The sequence below is a fragment of the Leptonychotes weddellii genome, chromosome 8 (genome assembly GCF_054177405.1).
Source record: "Leptonychotes weddellii isolate Sample4059 chromosome 8, ASM5417740v2, whole genome shotgun sequence".
Taxonomy (NCBI): domain Eukaryota; kingdom Metazoa; phylum Chordata; class Mammalia; order Carnivora; family Phocidae; genus Leptonychotes; species Leptonychotes weddellii.
The window spans coordinates 117463621-117479059 of NC_138376.1; the positions used below are offsets into that span (position 1 = coordinate 117463621).

A 15439-nucleotide genomic window follows, 5' to 3' on the forward strand; every position below is an offset into this window, starting at 1 on the left:
AGGGAGGAAGCACACTTTTCTAAATAAATCCCCCATGTGCTTGTGAGACTCTCAGGTCCCCACTGACCTCAGACTTGGGACTGCCTATCCGTTCTTGAAATGGGGTCCTGTGCCTTATCCTCTGGTTTCTCAGAGGCAGTGTTGTTATATGATTTGCTACTCAGCATTTCTGTTATTTCTTGGTGATTTTGCCTTGGAAGACTCCCATTTTAATATTCTGAATTTAAGTAAAAACAATGAGAGAATAAGCCTCTTTTTTGCTCCTAATTCATTCTAGAACTGGATGTCCTTGGGTCATCAGCAATAATGGGTGTTCCTCTAGCAAATGTGTGTATGTGTGTGTGTGTGTATGTCAGAAAACACTCCCTAAGACTGTAAGATAATCATCAATTTTGGTTTCACTGAGGGGCTTAGGCAGGGAGCAGGTAGGAGGAGGAAATCATCATTGTCCATTTGTTTAGGGGACTTGCTTAAAAAGAATGGTCTGCTTCCCTCTCAGTGTTTGTGTTGACGTTTGTAGTGTTTCCCGGGAACATACAGTTATCTGGAAAACTCAGACTGATGACAATAGTATTTGAAATGCCTCTGTAGGTCTGCTTCTAGGTAGATAGGAAAAAATGTATGTTCCAAGGTACAAGTGCTTGTTGACTTTTCAAACACAGCCAATCCATGCTCTTCCTGAGCGAACCCAGCGCCGCTCCACAGTGCTGGCCTTCCTGTGCATTTGCCAAGCACGTCAAAGGACAAGCTTAAGTACTTTACTTTATAGTTTATTAATTCTTTCCTTCTTTAGTTTGCAACCTACTCTCAGAAACTGGAAAATAATTTCTTTTACTTTTTTCCCCCTTCTTCATTTAAGCCGAAATTGATTTTTTTCCTGAGCTGGGAAGGAAAAAAAATTAAGTTGTAGTTAATACCATTGCCCTTGCTGAATAAAAATAAAAGACTAGTTTACCTTCAAGTTGTGCTGTATCAGAGTAAAGAGCTTTTCTGTCTCTCCAAGGAGGATTTTGACATGAGAGAGTACAAAAAATGTATACTGTCAATAGAGAATAATTGTAGCCAATACAAGAAGTAATAGAATTGTTTATTTGGTGGACGGAGGGAATGGTTTTTTTGTGTGTGCTTCAAAAATTGGGAAGCTAGGAGACACTCTTAAATCCATAAGCTTCTCCAGAACTCTTCTCAAATGCTTATTGTCATGACAACCATCTCTTCATAAACCAAGGCTCTGAGTGTAATACAGATGGGGTTGGTAACAAGATAGAGTTGCCATCTGCTTTGTTTTCTCTGAGGGACATTTTTTTTGATCCCCAAGTCTAATCCTGATATCTGAAAGTCTTGACTTATTTTTCTTTTTGGAGTCAGATATAGTTGTGAGATTAATTCTTTTCTCCTAACAAACCACTTCCTTATCTGTCATCACATAACATATTTTTTGTTGAATAGAAAGAAAAAAAGGGGGATAGTTATGTGTGTGTGGAAACAAACATATATTTTAATGATTTATTCCTCTATCTACTTGGCAAAGTCTGATATGAGGTACCTTGTAATTCAGTAGTACAGTCAGAAGTAAGGCAGTCATTTTCCCAGGAAACAGGTAAAATTATTATTGCCTTTGGATATTGTATTTATGTCTGTGCTTCCTGACATAGGGCTTCAAACAGTCTGTAGTAAGCCCTGTTGTTCTTACTTTCCACCAAAAGGAACACATCAATTCTCTAGGAGAAGAAAACCTTTTCTTATTATTAAATTTAGAGAGAAATTTGAAGAATAAATGAATGCTTATATGAGGGACATAGCCCAATAGCTTCATCTGTCCCTTTCCCAAAGATGCAATGACATATTCAAAACTGAGAACATAATTTTAAAAAAAAAAATATTCACAATTTCACAATGCTGTGATCAGAATTAAGATCTATCCAGCCTTAGAAAAATAAGAAAATATGTATCTGGCCATTTAAAACTGTGTCATCAACAAAACTGCTAAATAAAAGTTCAGGGAAATATTTTATGAAGCTCCTATTTAAGGTCAAGAATAATTTCCTTCTTTGTGTTATAACTATTTTACATATGATACAATATATAATTCTAAACCTTAAGATCTTGAGGTGCTTTTCGATGTAGCTCTACTTTTTTTGCTAATCAGAGAAGTTCTATAATTACCTCTCCAGATAGACACAATTTATTTCCATATACTTTTTTCATATCCTATGTGTTGATGTGTAAAACATAATCAAATATTGGCAGGTAAGTAAAATGTAACCATAAGCTATGGCACACACAAATCCATACCTAGAAGTGTTTATGATGACGAAACAATAAATCTGGCCTAAAGTCCAGGGGGCACCTGGCTGGCTCAGCCAGTAGAACATGCATCTCTTAATCTCAGGGTCCTGAGTTCAAGCCCCACACTGGACATAGAACCTACTGTAAAAAAAAAAAAAATCTAGCCTAATGTCCAGAGCAGGGAAAAAAATGCTAGAAAATTTTTGAAGTGTGAATACATTTCCATGGGTAAGTCTAATAATTTTTCAAAGGAGCGTTATAATGGGTGTATATGGTGTGGGGGATGGTGGTTAAAGCCCAACAATGGTTGGGGTACCTGGGTGGCTTGGTCAATTAAGTGTCTGACCCTTGATTCCGGCTCAGGTCATGATCTCAGGGTCCTGGGATTGAGCCCTATGCTCAGCAGGGAGTCTGCTTGAGATTTTCTCTCTCCCTCTGCCCCCCCCCACCCCCGCCCTGTGCACATGCTTTCTCTCTCTCAAATAAATCTTTAAAAAAAAACCCAACCATAGTTGAATTGGTAATGATGTCATAAATGTCTTCATTATATTATGTCAAAACATGGTACCCTTGTCAGGCTACAGAGTCAAGATTGGAAAGTTTGTGGATATATATAGATATCATGACCTCATCATCTGTAATTCTTTCAAACTATAGTCATCTTAATAAGGGGCATTCGAGATATACACCATTCATTTAAAAAGCACTACTTTTGTTTACTTTAAAAACTCTGCCCTGAATTCTTCAACCTCAACTCAAATTAATTGGCTATCAACTATGCTAAATGTGACATATTTTTAAAATATCAAATTTGTCACATTCAGTTCTTCACTTACCACTGGTTTTTATTGCTGAGTATTGCCTCGAGAACACTGTTTTATTTCCCAAGGGAGGTCGTCACCACAGGGCAAGTTTTGTTCTATCTCAAGGCAAATAAGGAGCAGCAAACACAGTGTGGAAGTCTGCTGAGTTTAGTAGAAAACCATTGACCATTTATTGGGGTGTACAAATACAGCTGCATTCTGGATTTGCTAAACATCTTGAAATGCTTTGAGTGTAATAAAACCCCAGATGTGCTTTCTTTTCTCATTTCTTTGCATATGTATTTTAGGAGAAATATAATCCACATGCTCTTGTTCCCTCCACTTTTAAATCATGAAAACGTTGTTTTTAAGAGCTGTTTGATGTCCAGGAAGTCTTTTATCCTTTTTATTAGGTTATTTTTGTATATAAATAAAAAGAAAAATATAAACAGAAAACACAACATGACTTAGGGCAAACACAAAGTGCCCAATTTAAGTTTGAAGCTCTAAATCTAAAATATTTTGAAATAAAACATTTCTCTTGGTGCTTTGCAAAAGTCATGTTCCCTTCTATTAGGAAGAAGTTCCAGGCCTATTGGGATGAATAGGAAGGAGAACGAATATTCACTGAGTAGGACTCTGGTACTCTGGGACATCTGCCAACTCCTTAATTTTTACAATAACCCAAAGTGGTAGGTCAGTCCATCTGCATTTTACAGATGGGAAGAGCTTTCAGAGATCTTAAGTAACTGGCTGTAGGCCGCAGAAGAACTTCAAGCCAGGTCTACTTGACTTTTCAGCTCATACTCTTTTCATTATTTCTCTCCTCTTCATTCCGTTGGGAGGATGGGAGGGGGGTGTACCCTCCCCATAATAAAAAAAATCCCATGTTGGAAATACCTCGTAATTGGGCCTGAGAATTGAGGGCTGTTGTAGCCTCAAGAAAGTGTCAGCTCGGTATTGGCAAGGTGAATGTCTATTAGTATGGTGGTTGCATAAGAATGTTGGATAAGTGATATTGTACCGGGGGGCGGCCTCTGCACACTTCCCTTTATTATAGCAGAGGAAAGCCGGAATACACACAGACATAGTGATGTAGGGCAGGCTGGGGAGGAGGCCCATGTTCTTGCATTGTCATTCAATATTTCTAAACGACTGATAATCTGTTGCCATTTATTTTACTTTGTAACAGTGCTATGTATTTGGTAAGAGTGGTGGATGAAATTGTTTAAATGGGTTCAGCTCATTTCTTAAAACTTTTTCAGTACTTGTATATTATTGGATATGCTTAAAGAGTTATAGAATGGAAATCACAGTATTAATGGGTCTCTCTATAATGGGACTGCATAAAAAGAGGATCTAAGATTTTATTTGGAGGCAGGAGGTCATATCATGGGGTACATGTCCATAGTATGCTATCAAGTGACGATTTTCTGGAGAAAAAAGAAAAAATATTACAAATGGAGGGCATGAAGACTGCTCAGCATTTGAACTGGGATCTAGGTTCCTCTGGTATTATCCGTTCTGTAGGCTTTCTCCCAGAAATCCCCAATTTTGTTCAGCTTGTAGCTGTCTTTATGCTATAGTCTCATGTTCCATTCTTCTGCTCCCCCCTTTCTTCTCCTCCTCATCTCCTTCTTCCCCTCCTCCTCCTCCTCCTTCTCATTCTTCTTCATCTTCTCCTTCTTCACTGAGTCTTTGGCATCCAGAGGAAGAGATGAATTATTTAAATCTTCTCCCATTGAGTTAAAGCAATACAAAAAGCATTTAATAGGCAATTTCATAAGTGACATTTTGGAGAACATTGGGGTCATCATATGACTGAGAACATGATTAATTTTTTCTGAAGGTCAGGAAACTAGTATTTTTTCCAGTGGATTTACTAAGGGAACCAACCACCTGGTTTCTAGTTGCTTTTTTTCTTCCACAAGGTTTCTTCCTCACTTTGCCTCTCTATAGATTTATCCCATGGAAATAAGAAATATAATTACCATAGTGCTTATTTTTCCTCATGCTTATCCTGAAGAGCCACTGTGATTTACCTTTTACCCCACTGCAGTGCAGAACTTCACAAGCATTCATATTATAATAGTCATTTTGCCTAAGAATCTCAGCACACTTTTCAATGTCATTTCTAAGAGCCACGTCATACCCCATAAGGGAGGGTGAGGCTTGAAGGATTTCCTGTGTGCCAAGGCAAATTAAGTAATTTGTCTGGCAGGCTCCAACAGAGTGGGGGAAGAGGGTTTAGGGTCTCATGAGGCCCAAGGGAAAGAGGAGGACATGCCATGAGGTTCTTTCACAGTTAAAACTAAGATAAAAATCTTGGAGGAAAAACAGTTATTTTATAATGGAGGACAGAAGGCAGGAATGTATTTATGCGGTGATGAAGCTAGAGATAATGAGTCAGTTGTATGCATAAGGGGTTATTTCTCTGTGAAAGAGACCTCCCTCAACTTCATTAGATCCCTGCCCACCTAGTGGATGGGGAGTAGGAGGTGAGACATTTCTGTCTTCCAGGATATTCCATCTCTAGATACTCTATTACTCGATCTGTGAATGTGGGCTAGAGGAAAAGACCCATGTTTGCTTTCTTTTAAAATTCTATTTTATAAAATGAGATTTCCTTATATCTGATCTCCTTTGGTCTCAATAAACTCTTGTTACTACTTTTTAGGTATGCATTCTGTCCCACTGGTGTGGATTCCACAGGCCCAGGGCCCCTTGTCACTGTCCCTGTCACTAAGATGTGAATCCCCAAGTGATGGGAGGTGAATCGTCTCTCACTATGTCACCTGTAAGAATATCTGTCACTGATGCCTCTATTCGTATCCCATAAATGCTTCTCCCTCCCATCTTCATTTTGGCAACACTTTCAAGTGTTCGAGAAAGGCCTTATGGAATACCTTTATGTTATTATAGCAGATCCAGTTGAAACTGCACATTGGATCATTCCTCTTGTTTATAAGGAAAAAGCTAAGGATTGAAACTTGATGTCTATTGATAGATAATATAATTTTGTTTGGGATTTAGTACCTTATTGATCTCCACTGGCTATGAATTTAGAGTCTTTAATGGACAGTCTTTAGTGGCCTTCACATTCATCAGGAAAGGTTGATTGATAGTCATCTTTGCGCCTCCACTGCCATCCCTGCCCCAGGAACTTGCAAAGGGCACTATGCAAGAGATATAATAACCCTGTCTGAAGGCAATGTGCACAGCTGGGAAAGATAACTAAAGAGACTATTTCTTTTTGAGAGATCTACATCATCTCAACAGAAGGCCCAGGCAATTTTGCTAGACCCAGACTGAAAACTATTGCTAACAGACATACTTCAGACAGATTTCATAATCACCAGACTTGTGTGGTACAAATGGTTATGGTGAGCTTCTGAGGCACCCAAGAGACCACTAAAAGTGTCAGACTTAAATAGCACTGAGGTTTTGTTTTTTTTTTTTTAAGATTTTCTTTGTTTATTTGACAGAGAGAGACACAGGGAGAGAGGGAGCACAAGCAGGGGGAGTGGGAGAGGGAGAAGCAGGCTTCCCGTGGAGCAGGGACCCCGATTCGGGGCTCAATCCCAGGACCTGGGATCATGACCTGAGCCGAAGGCAGCCGCTTAATGACTGAGCCACCCAGGTGCCCTGCACTAAAGTTTTGAAGCGAGAATTAAAAAGTATGATTCAGTTTAATATGTAAGGTTACTACCAGAAAATACTCCTTTGGTTTTCCAAAATTGAATGGTTGTGTGACCAGCTGTGGTTCTCTCAAAAGGTACTCCCCAATCTCATCCTGTGTGAGTGTTTGAGGTTTCTGGAGGGTATTGAATAACATGGTGTACGTGTCATCATGGATGACATTATCACATGATTGTATTTTTTCCCATATAAAACAGTGAATGTCATGAAAGAAGACATCACTTTTTTAAAAGATTTATTTATTTTAGAGACAGAGAGAGAGTGGGCGAGAGAGAGTGTCGGGGGGAGGGGGAGAGGGAGAGAGAGAGTCTCAAGCAGACTCCATGCTGAGTGTGGAGTCCAACACAGGACTCAATCTCACGACCCTGAGATCATGACTTGAGCAGAAACCAAGGGTTGGTCGCTCAACCCACTGTGCCACCCAGGCATCCCAGAAGACATCACTTTTGAATGTTAGTATTTCTGAAAGTGAGCTTAATTGACAGTGTCCATTTACATTGCTATTCTGAGGCTTTACCCAAAAGATCGGGGTAAAATCTTAGAGAATTAAAACTTCCTTGAGAGCTTTCCTTTTAAGTACTGCTCACTGGAGTCAATTTATCCCATTAGACACTGGGTATTGAGAAAAAGAAACATTTCCTATTGCCTCAGGCACTGTTTCTTCCAGAACAAGGTTAGTCCATTTTAACCCAGTGTACTCCAGAGGTAAATATCTGTAGGTTGTACAGATACCTGTTCCTTTTTCTATCAAGGAGGCCTGAAACCCAGTCACTGTGTTTTAATATTTTGGGTTTTGTTTCTTTTTTAATGAACAGAGCTACCCATTTTTTCTCCGCTTGCAAGCCCTGCTTTAAATGAGTGAAACTCACTTTTTCCAATACCTGTTCTGAGAAAGTCTACACTGTTATGGTCCTTGGAACGGTTGATTGATGTAGGAGAAGGTGCGAGAAGTATTGGTTTTAAAAAGCAGAATTTAATAGAATCATGCATCTGGTGCTTCAGATGAATATGCAGCCTAGCAGAATTTACATATAAATGCGTAACTAACATCAATACAATGTATGATAATGATCTGGTAGAAGCACATGAAAAGATGTGCAACATCATTAGTTATTAGGGAAATGCAAATTAAAACCACAGAGCCAGTGTGATACCTCTGTACATCTACTAGAATATCTATAATTAAAAAGAAATTCTACCCCTGAAACTAATAATACATTATATGTTAACTAAATTGAATTTAAATAAAAAAATTTTTTTAAATGATAAAAAAAAATAAGACTGACCATACCAAGTATCGGTGAGGATGTGGAGCAACTAGTGCTCTCATCTATTGTTGGTGGGAATATAAAATGGACAACTTAGCAGTTTCTTAAAAAGCAAAATATATGCCTACTGTATGATCCAGCCATTGGACTCTTAAGTATTTACCCCCCGAAAATGAAAGCCTATGTTCATACAAAAAATTAGTACATAGATTGCTCATAAAAGCTTTATTTGTAATAGCCCCAAACAACCCAAATGTCCAATGAAAGGATCAGCAAATTGTATTTATTTATTGTATATTTCCATACAATGGAATACCACTCAGCGATAAAAAGAATCAACTATTCATACATGGAAGACCATGGGTAAGTCTCAAAATAATTATGTTGATTTACAAAAGTCAGAAAGATGACTCTTAGGAATTAAATTAAAATAGTAACAATGGGACTATAGAAAGGAGAGGAAGAATTTTAGTGTTACTTCAAAGATAGAATTTGTGAGGTTTGATTAGGGAATGATGACTCCCAGGGGGCATAGACTCTGAGGTCTTTCTCTAGTTGGGGTTTCTCTATATGGTTAGTCACCTACTTAGCAGTAAGGATGGCCCATCCATGTATCAGAAATGATCAGCTAATTGTTTAGTACTTCAAAACTGTAGTAAGGGCTCAATAAGTTGGCCATTTTCCTCCTCCTCCTCTGCTTCTTCTTCTTCCTCCTCATCCTTCTTCTTCTTCCTCCTCTCCCTTTTCCCCTTCTCCTCCTCTTGCTTATTGTTGTTGTTATTATTATTATCATTAGGCATCTGCCATATTGTCAGTAATGATTAGGAAAAACTTTAATCTCCTATTAAAGCCTTTATCAAACAAGGGCACATTAGTATTTATTACTAGAAGTAATTATAGTGTCACCTTTATTCATCTGACTCATTCTCCCCCAAGTTATTTATTTACACATGCTATTTCATTAGACTTTCTTTTACATGGTGTGAAAAAAAAAGAGCATGGCTTAGTGATGAAACAAAGAAATAGAAATTTAGTGACTTTGCTCTTGCCTGTGCTCTAATTCCTGTTTGGTTTAAGGCAAACAGTTTAAATTTCTTATACCTAAATATCTGCAACTGAATCAGAAATGAAATATAGTAATCACATAGGGCTATTAGAGATGTCTAAGTAAAAAACAATGTCTAAGATAATAAGTTTTAACACTAAGTATAGAACTTTATAAAAAGCCAAGTGGGTTGTATAAATTAGTATATTTCTATAGATGTGACACTCAGGCACCAAGAAACTTACTGCTACCTTAATGTTCATTGATATACTAGATTTAGAAATAGTTACTTAACTTTCCTATCCAGTGTGCTTCCATTACATGCCATACCATCTAATAGGAAATAGATGCCTCGTTGCATTCATTTCATTGGTAATGACGACTTTTCATTTTAAGTCAGCAGGGTTTTCTTGTCTTGTTTTAGGCTTTGTCGATTTGAGCCTCCATGATCAAGTCCACCTTCTGGAATGTGCCTGGCTAGAGATCCTGATGATTGGACTTGTCTGGCGCTCCATGGAGCACCCAGGGAAGCTCCTATTTGCTCCTAACTTGCTCCTGGACAGGTAAGTGACCTGACTGTAGCTTGGGGGAAGCATATCCTTTATAATCACCAGTTTATTCCTAAAACTCTTTTATTTGGTACTCTGTGAAGCACCCAAGAACTTTATGAGATATATTTACTTTACGAAGGGGTGAATGTGGGAGATATAGTCTAGTGAAGTTCACAGAAAGTTAAGGACAACTTTCTGCTGGATGATGCTAGGCATCATAATAGAGCATCCTCAGAGAAGTTCTGTTATTTCTAATATACACATATATAATTTGTATATCGTATATACATATACATATAAAATGTATGTTTGTATATATATACACATATATACACATATATACATCTATATAACTATGGACTCTAATTTTCTAACTCTACCTTCATCTTATATTAAAAAAATGAATAACCTCCCTTTAATTAAGGTCTCTTTTGGCCCACATACATCCAAACCACAATAGCCTCTTCATTTCCTTCTCCAATTTTCCTATCAGCTAAAGGAGGAAATTTGACCAGCATTCTGAAGGCCACTCCCAGTTCTATCAATTCATAAAAGTTACTTGTTCATTTACAGAAGTGAAGATTTTTGTTTTCAAATGTGCAACCTTATTTAATGTGTTTTATTTGGGTTGACGCTTTACATCCATGATGTCCTTTAAACATCACAGCATGCCTGGGAAGCCCACCATTCACACCTGACCAGAAAGAAGCTAAGTTTCAGAGCCATTCTGCTACTCGCAAACAGCATCAAACTAGCCAATGGTGGAGCCAAGTTTGGAATTCAAAATCTATCTGGCTCAATACTCATACTGCCTGTCCTGTGCACATGTTCTTCATCCTCTTTCTGGGTCAGTGATGCCTCTCTTGGTTTCCAGGCATACCTAGTATTTGTGGGCCACATAACAATTTGAATGGGAAAAGACCATCTTCTAGCTGTTTCTCGCAAACTTCCTTTGCCTTTGCTCAGCAGTCTAAGGCTGCCAAGGTGGCTATGATGCATCCTTCCACATTCCTTCACTTTGGAGCGCCCCACTACCTCCCCATCTCCTGTCCCTCTCCAGGCCCCCTGACCTCTGGCAAGCCCTAGTGGAGCAGAGTGACAGCAAAATTTATTTAAGTACTAGAGAATTGTACAGGTGTTGCTTACTATTTCGTCATTTTGTGTTAGATAGCTTTTGAAAAACAGTGATGATACTGTTCAAGGAGCAGATTTTGCTGTTCGTGGAATAGATTCCCATATTAGAGTTTGGCAAAATTTTCGAGGATGGCTATGAGTCTTGTTCTTTAGAACTTCGCTCGCACTGTATTCTGTGTCTTTTAGAGGTGTCTCTACTGTTCTCCTTTCCTTCTCTCCCTTCCCCTTGTTTCTCTTGCCATTTTCCCCCTTCCACACCTCTTCTTCTTTGTTTTCCTTTGTTTCTTCCTTCCTTCTTTTCTTCTCATCCACCTCTTCCCCCCCCTCCTCCTCCTCCAACTTCTTCTTTCTTGTGTTACAGCTGTGTGGTTCTGTGACCAAGTTATAACAGATTTGCAGACCACATACAATCCTTCCCTGCTACAGACTGGAATGTATCTTCAATGCTTAATTTTTTAGGATGTTCGTTCATTACTGATCTTCTCCATGATTCCCCATTTCATTCATATCTATCTTTCTGAGTACACACTTTTTGAAAACAGTCATCATGTCATGGCATTTTAAATATAAAAGGGTTGGGGCACCTGGCTGGCTCAGTCAGTAGAGCGTGCAACTCTTGATCTTGGGGTTATGAATGCGGGTCCCATGTTGGGGGTAGAGTTGACTTAAAAAATAAATGTGAAATGATTTGTGACATTACTCCACCCCAAAGAACTCATTTTGCTAATGAGGTATTGATATTGCCTAGGATTTTGTCCACCACCTGCTTCTCTTCCTTTCCCACATACTTTCATTGTAGGTAATGTTCTCTCAAGTCTCTTACTGCAGTGTGAATGAGTGAAATTTCTCATTTCCCTCTGTTCCTACTTTCTTCAATTCTCGATTGGAAGTTCTCACTTCCTTTAGACTAGGATTTCTCAGTGTCTGTGCTACTGACATTTTTAGCAGGTTCATTCTTTCTTGTGGTGACTGTTCCATACATTTTAGGATGTTTAGCAGGACCCTTGAACCCTACGTACTAGAGGCTCATAACACCCCTCCTCCCCAGTGATAACAACCCCAAATGTCTCTGGACATTTCTAAACATGCCCAGTGTGTGGCAGGAGGGGAGGTGCAAAATTGACCCTGGTTGAGAACAACTCTTCTAGACTTTTCTACTTCAGTGCCCTGTAAGCTCTTCAGACTCACCATATCCCTCCCTTGAATATATTATCTGCCTTATCCATTTTGTTCCTTTTCTTTTTTTTTTTTTACTATTTTTTTCTTAAGACTTTATTTATTTATTTGACAGAGAGAGACACAGCGAGAGAGGGAACACAAGCAGGGGGAGCGGGAGAGGGAGAAGCAGGCTTCCCGCTGAGCAGGGAGCCCGATGCGGGGCTCGATCCCAGGACCCTGGGATCATGACCTGAGCCCAAGGCAGACGCTTAACGACTGAGCCACCCAGGCGCCCCTTGTTCCTTTTCTTTATTCTCTTTGTTTGTGACATCAACATTCACCTGGACACTGAAGCTATAAAGTTTAAGTTAATCATGGATTTCACACACACCACCCCCCACTAGGTTATCCGGCTATCAAGTCATTTCTGAACCATTTCTTAAATCCATATCTCCCCTTGGTCTCCATCCCTCTGCCCCCATGTGCCCTCTGCACAGGTCCTCACTGTCCCTTCTCCAGATTATTGCCTCTCCACTACCGTCTGTCTCTCTTGGCCACCACCCTTCTTTCTTTCAGTCTGGCCCCCACAGTGTTGCCCCCGATTTCTTTAAGGCACAGTTGTGATCCCAACGCTTCCTGACTCAGCTTCAATTGGCTCTTTCTGTTCCTTAGAAGACACTGTCTAGACTTCTTATCTTGATAATTATGACTCTCTATTATGACTCTCTAAACACAAACATCTGCAGAACAGTCAAATGCTGTAAATGAGGAAGGCCAGTGGGTGTGAGTCCAAAAGGCAGTGCCGAGGATTAGGTGAAGTTGGTGAGCTCTTGTCCAGGCTAAAAACACCTGGGTACTGAATTCAGCCCGAGGGGCATAAACGTAACTACACATTTCAAGTTTTTCTGAAAGGCTGCCTTTAGGATTCCTTGTCAGCAATATATCCGTTCTTTATGGCTTATTTCAGATGTACTCTTCCATTAAACCCTTCTTTACACTCTCCCCTCTGTAGGCGAAGGGGGCCTTTCCTTGGTCTGAGTTCTTGCGTGTGGTCTGCTCTCAGTCCCCTTCTGCCATGCAGACATTGTGATTGTGTGTCTTCTCTTCCTCACCTGCTCGTAAGCTTCTTGTGGGCAGCAACCAGAGCTTGTTCATCTTTTTGTTACTTCCAATGCACAAAGTCTTCTATGACTCCCAGTAAGTCTTTGTTAATCTTGTTTGTTAATCTCACTGGCTGAGGTCAGCCGGGTGGTTTGTGGCAGTCAGTAGAATCTACATCTGATGGTCATTTCAGCTATCCTTGGCATCCAACTCACTCACTTCTTATTCATTGTTACTCATCAATTCCTGGCTTGGTCCCTTAAAGACTTTGCAGAAATTAAAATCCGTCTGTTTTGAAAAGATTTTTAAAATTACTAAATGTGCTTGGCTTAGGTTTACACTTCTGCTTCTACTCCACAAACCTGTTCTGCAGCTTCTGAATTCCAAACAGGGATAAGCTTCTTCTTATTTTTTCCCATAACTAAAGCCACTATCGAGTAAACTGCTCAAGATCTTAATGCATTTAAGGACACTCAGGCACATTTTACTAATTAGAAAAGTATATAAATAAGTGTAAATTATATAAATAATATAAAATAAAAAATAAAAAATTTGATTTATAATATAAAATTTTCTACACTTTCCTAATTAACATGCACCCAAATATTAGGAAATTTCAATATTATTAAATTACCCTTTGTATTGGAGGGATGACTCCCTTTGATGACATTGATCTGTGCATACCAGTAAAAATATGTGCTCAGCAGCCCGTTTGAAGTTCCATCTACCTGCAAGATGGTTTTGAGTGATAGCTGAGAATAACTGTTTATGTTTTTACCTTGCAGGCTTCTAGCCCTTTTGATAACATCCAACTCTCTGATTAGCATAAATCACTCTGCCCTCCCTGTTGCTCTTTTCCCATCAGATTGTACACAGTAAACATTTTTTTGTAACAAACCATAGAAATCCCTAAGTTTCAAAGCTTAACTGACAACTGGTAAGCACAAAATGAGCATTAGCGTCCTCCTTTTAATTTTAGCTCAGGCTCTGTGACACAACCTTTGAAAAGTCAGCCACCTCCACTGGCTGTTTACCTCTATGATAGAAACAGGGAAAAGAGAGAGCCAAGAGTCCCACGGAGTCCCGTCACCCACGGATTACCAATGCTAACTGGAGACGGGGCTTATCTGCGATTGATGACAATGATGTCCCGTTCTCTCAAACCTTGTGCCTTGCAAGACCATCAGGAGGATAAAATTTGTCCCAGTCATGCCTTGTAATTACTCAGATGTTAGAACTGGCACACGGGGTTTAGTGATTACAGGAATATAGAACCTGCTGGGTTGCCATCCCACATTTGTGAATGGAGGACATAGTTCCTATCTTGAGTTTATTTAAAAAGAGTTATTGCCTGATTTACTCCCTGATGACAACCCATGGTATCTTGATTCTGGTAGTTCAGAGCTTTCCTGGTAGTCATATGCTCGAAGGCTAATTTTACCCTTGGTCTGCTTAGCCTACCCACACTTTCCAGTTCTTCCCTGTGTCCTGCAGCAATGAGTTCCAAGCACTTCATGCAGTCATCTCTTCCTGTGAAAACCAAGAAATAAAGGTTATTATAAGGTATAAATAAAGAACCCAGTAATTTCTCATGCTGTGTGTGTGTGTGTGTTTTACAAGAGGAAAGTTAAAGATAATAAGAATGCCTGTGAAAGTAATCAGGAAATGGAGAGAACTATTTTCCATTCTAGCACCTAATCCTCTGGTGTGTTTTGGCACCAGAAAACACAAAATATGTCCTCTGTGTCAACTAGGAATGCGTCTCTTCGTTTAGTCCTGCTTGAGTGCTCCCGTTGGAAAAATATAGACTGAAAATGTTCAACATATATCATTCCAGGTGGGGTCTCTTTGCTCTTGCAGGAGTACAGTTTGCTATGGCAGGAAGGCAGATGTCATGTTAGAGGAAACAATGTAAATTGCGTGTTCAGGAAGACTATCCAGTTTCCAAGGGACAGTCTAATTCTGTTTTGCTGGCGCCATCAGTGCTAACAAATTCTGAAAAATATTTGTGGATTTCTCAGTGAAGCCAAAGCACTCTGTTTTGAGTCCTATTCACTCTCAGAGAAACAACTATTCGTCCATTTGAAAAGCAGGGCTTAATTCGACAAGTAGAATATTCCTTTCATACAGTATCTGGCCAGAGAGTTGTTGATCTAGCTCTTTCCCTTGCTCCCACATCAGGAGGCTCTGCCTGTAGGAAATAGTATCGAACAGCAGAAAGTTCTACTTGTAGGCATGGAATAGGAATGAGTTCTCTTCCTTAAGAGAAAAACAGGTTGCTGCACCAGAGAAAGCATTTGGCCTCTTCTACTAAATAGCAGACTGTTTCCAGATGATACATTCATTTTAAATGGAAAAGAAAAAGTCATTTTCTAGAAGCAAGAACATTTC

At 39.3% G+C, this 15439-nt stretch overlaps 1 protein-coding gene across 6 annotated transcripts in view; it reads left to right on the forward strand.

Moving 5' to 3' along the window:
- The window catches only part of ESR1 (estrogen receptor 1), a 329307-nt gene that overhangs the window by 241730 nt on the left and 72138 nt on the right, over nt 1–15439 (forward strand). For all 6 annotated transcript variants that reach the window (XM_081829167.1, XM_081829171.1, XM_081829166.1 and 3 more), the window contains one exon: nt 9529–9667. In XM_081829167.1, the coding sequence (XP_081685293.1) occupies nt 9529–9667 (139 nt within the window). The remainder of the gene's footprint in view (nt 1–9528; nt 9668–15439) is intronic.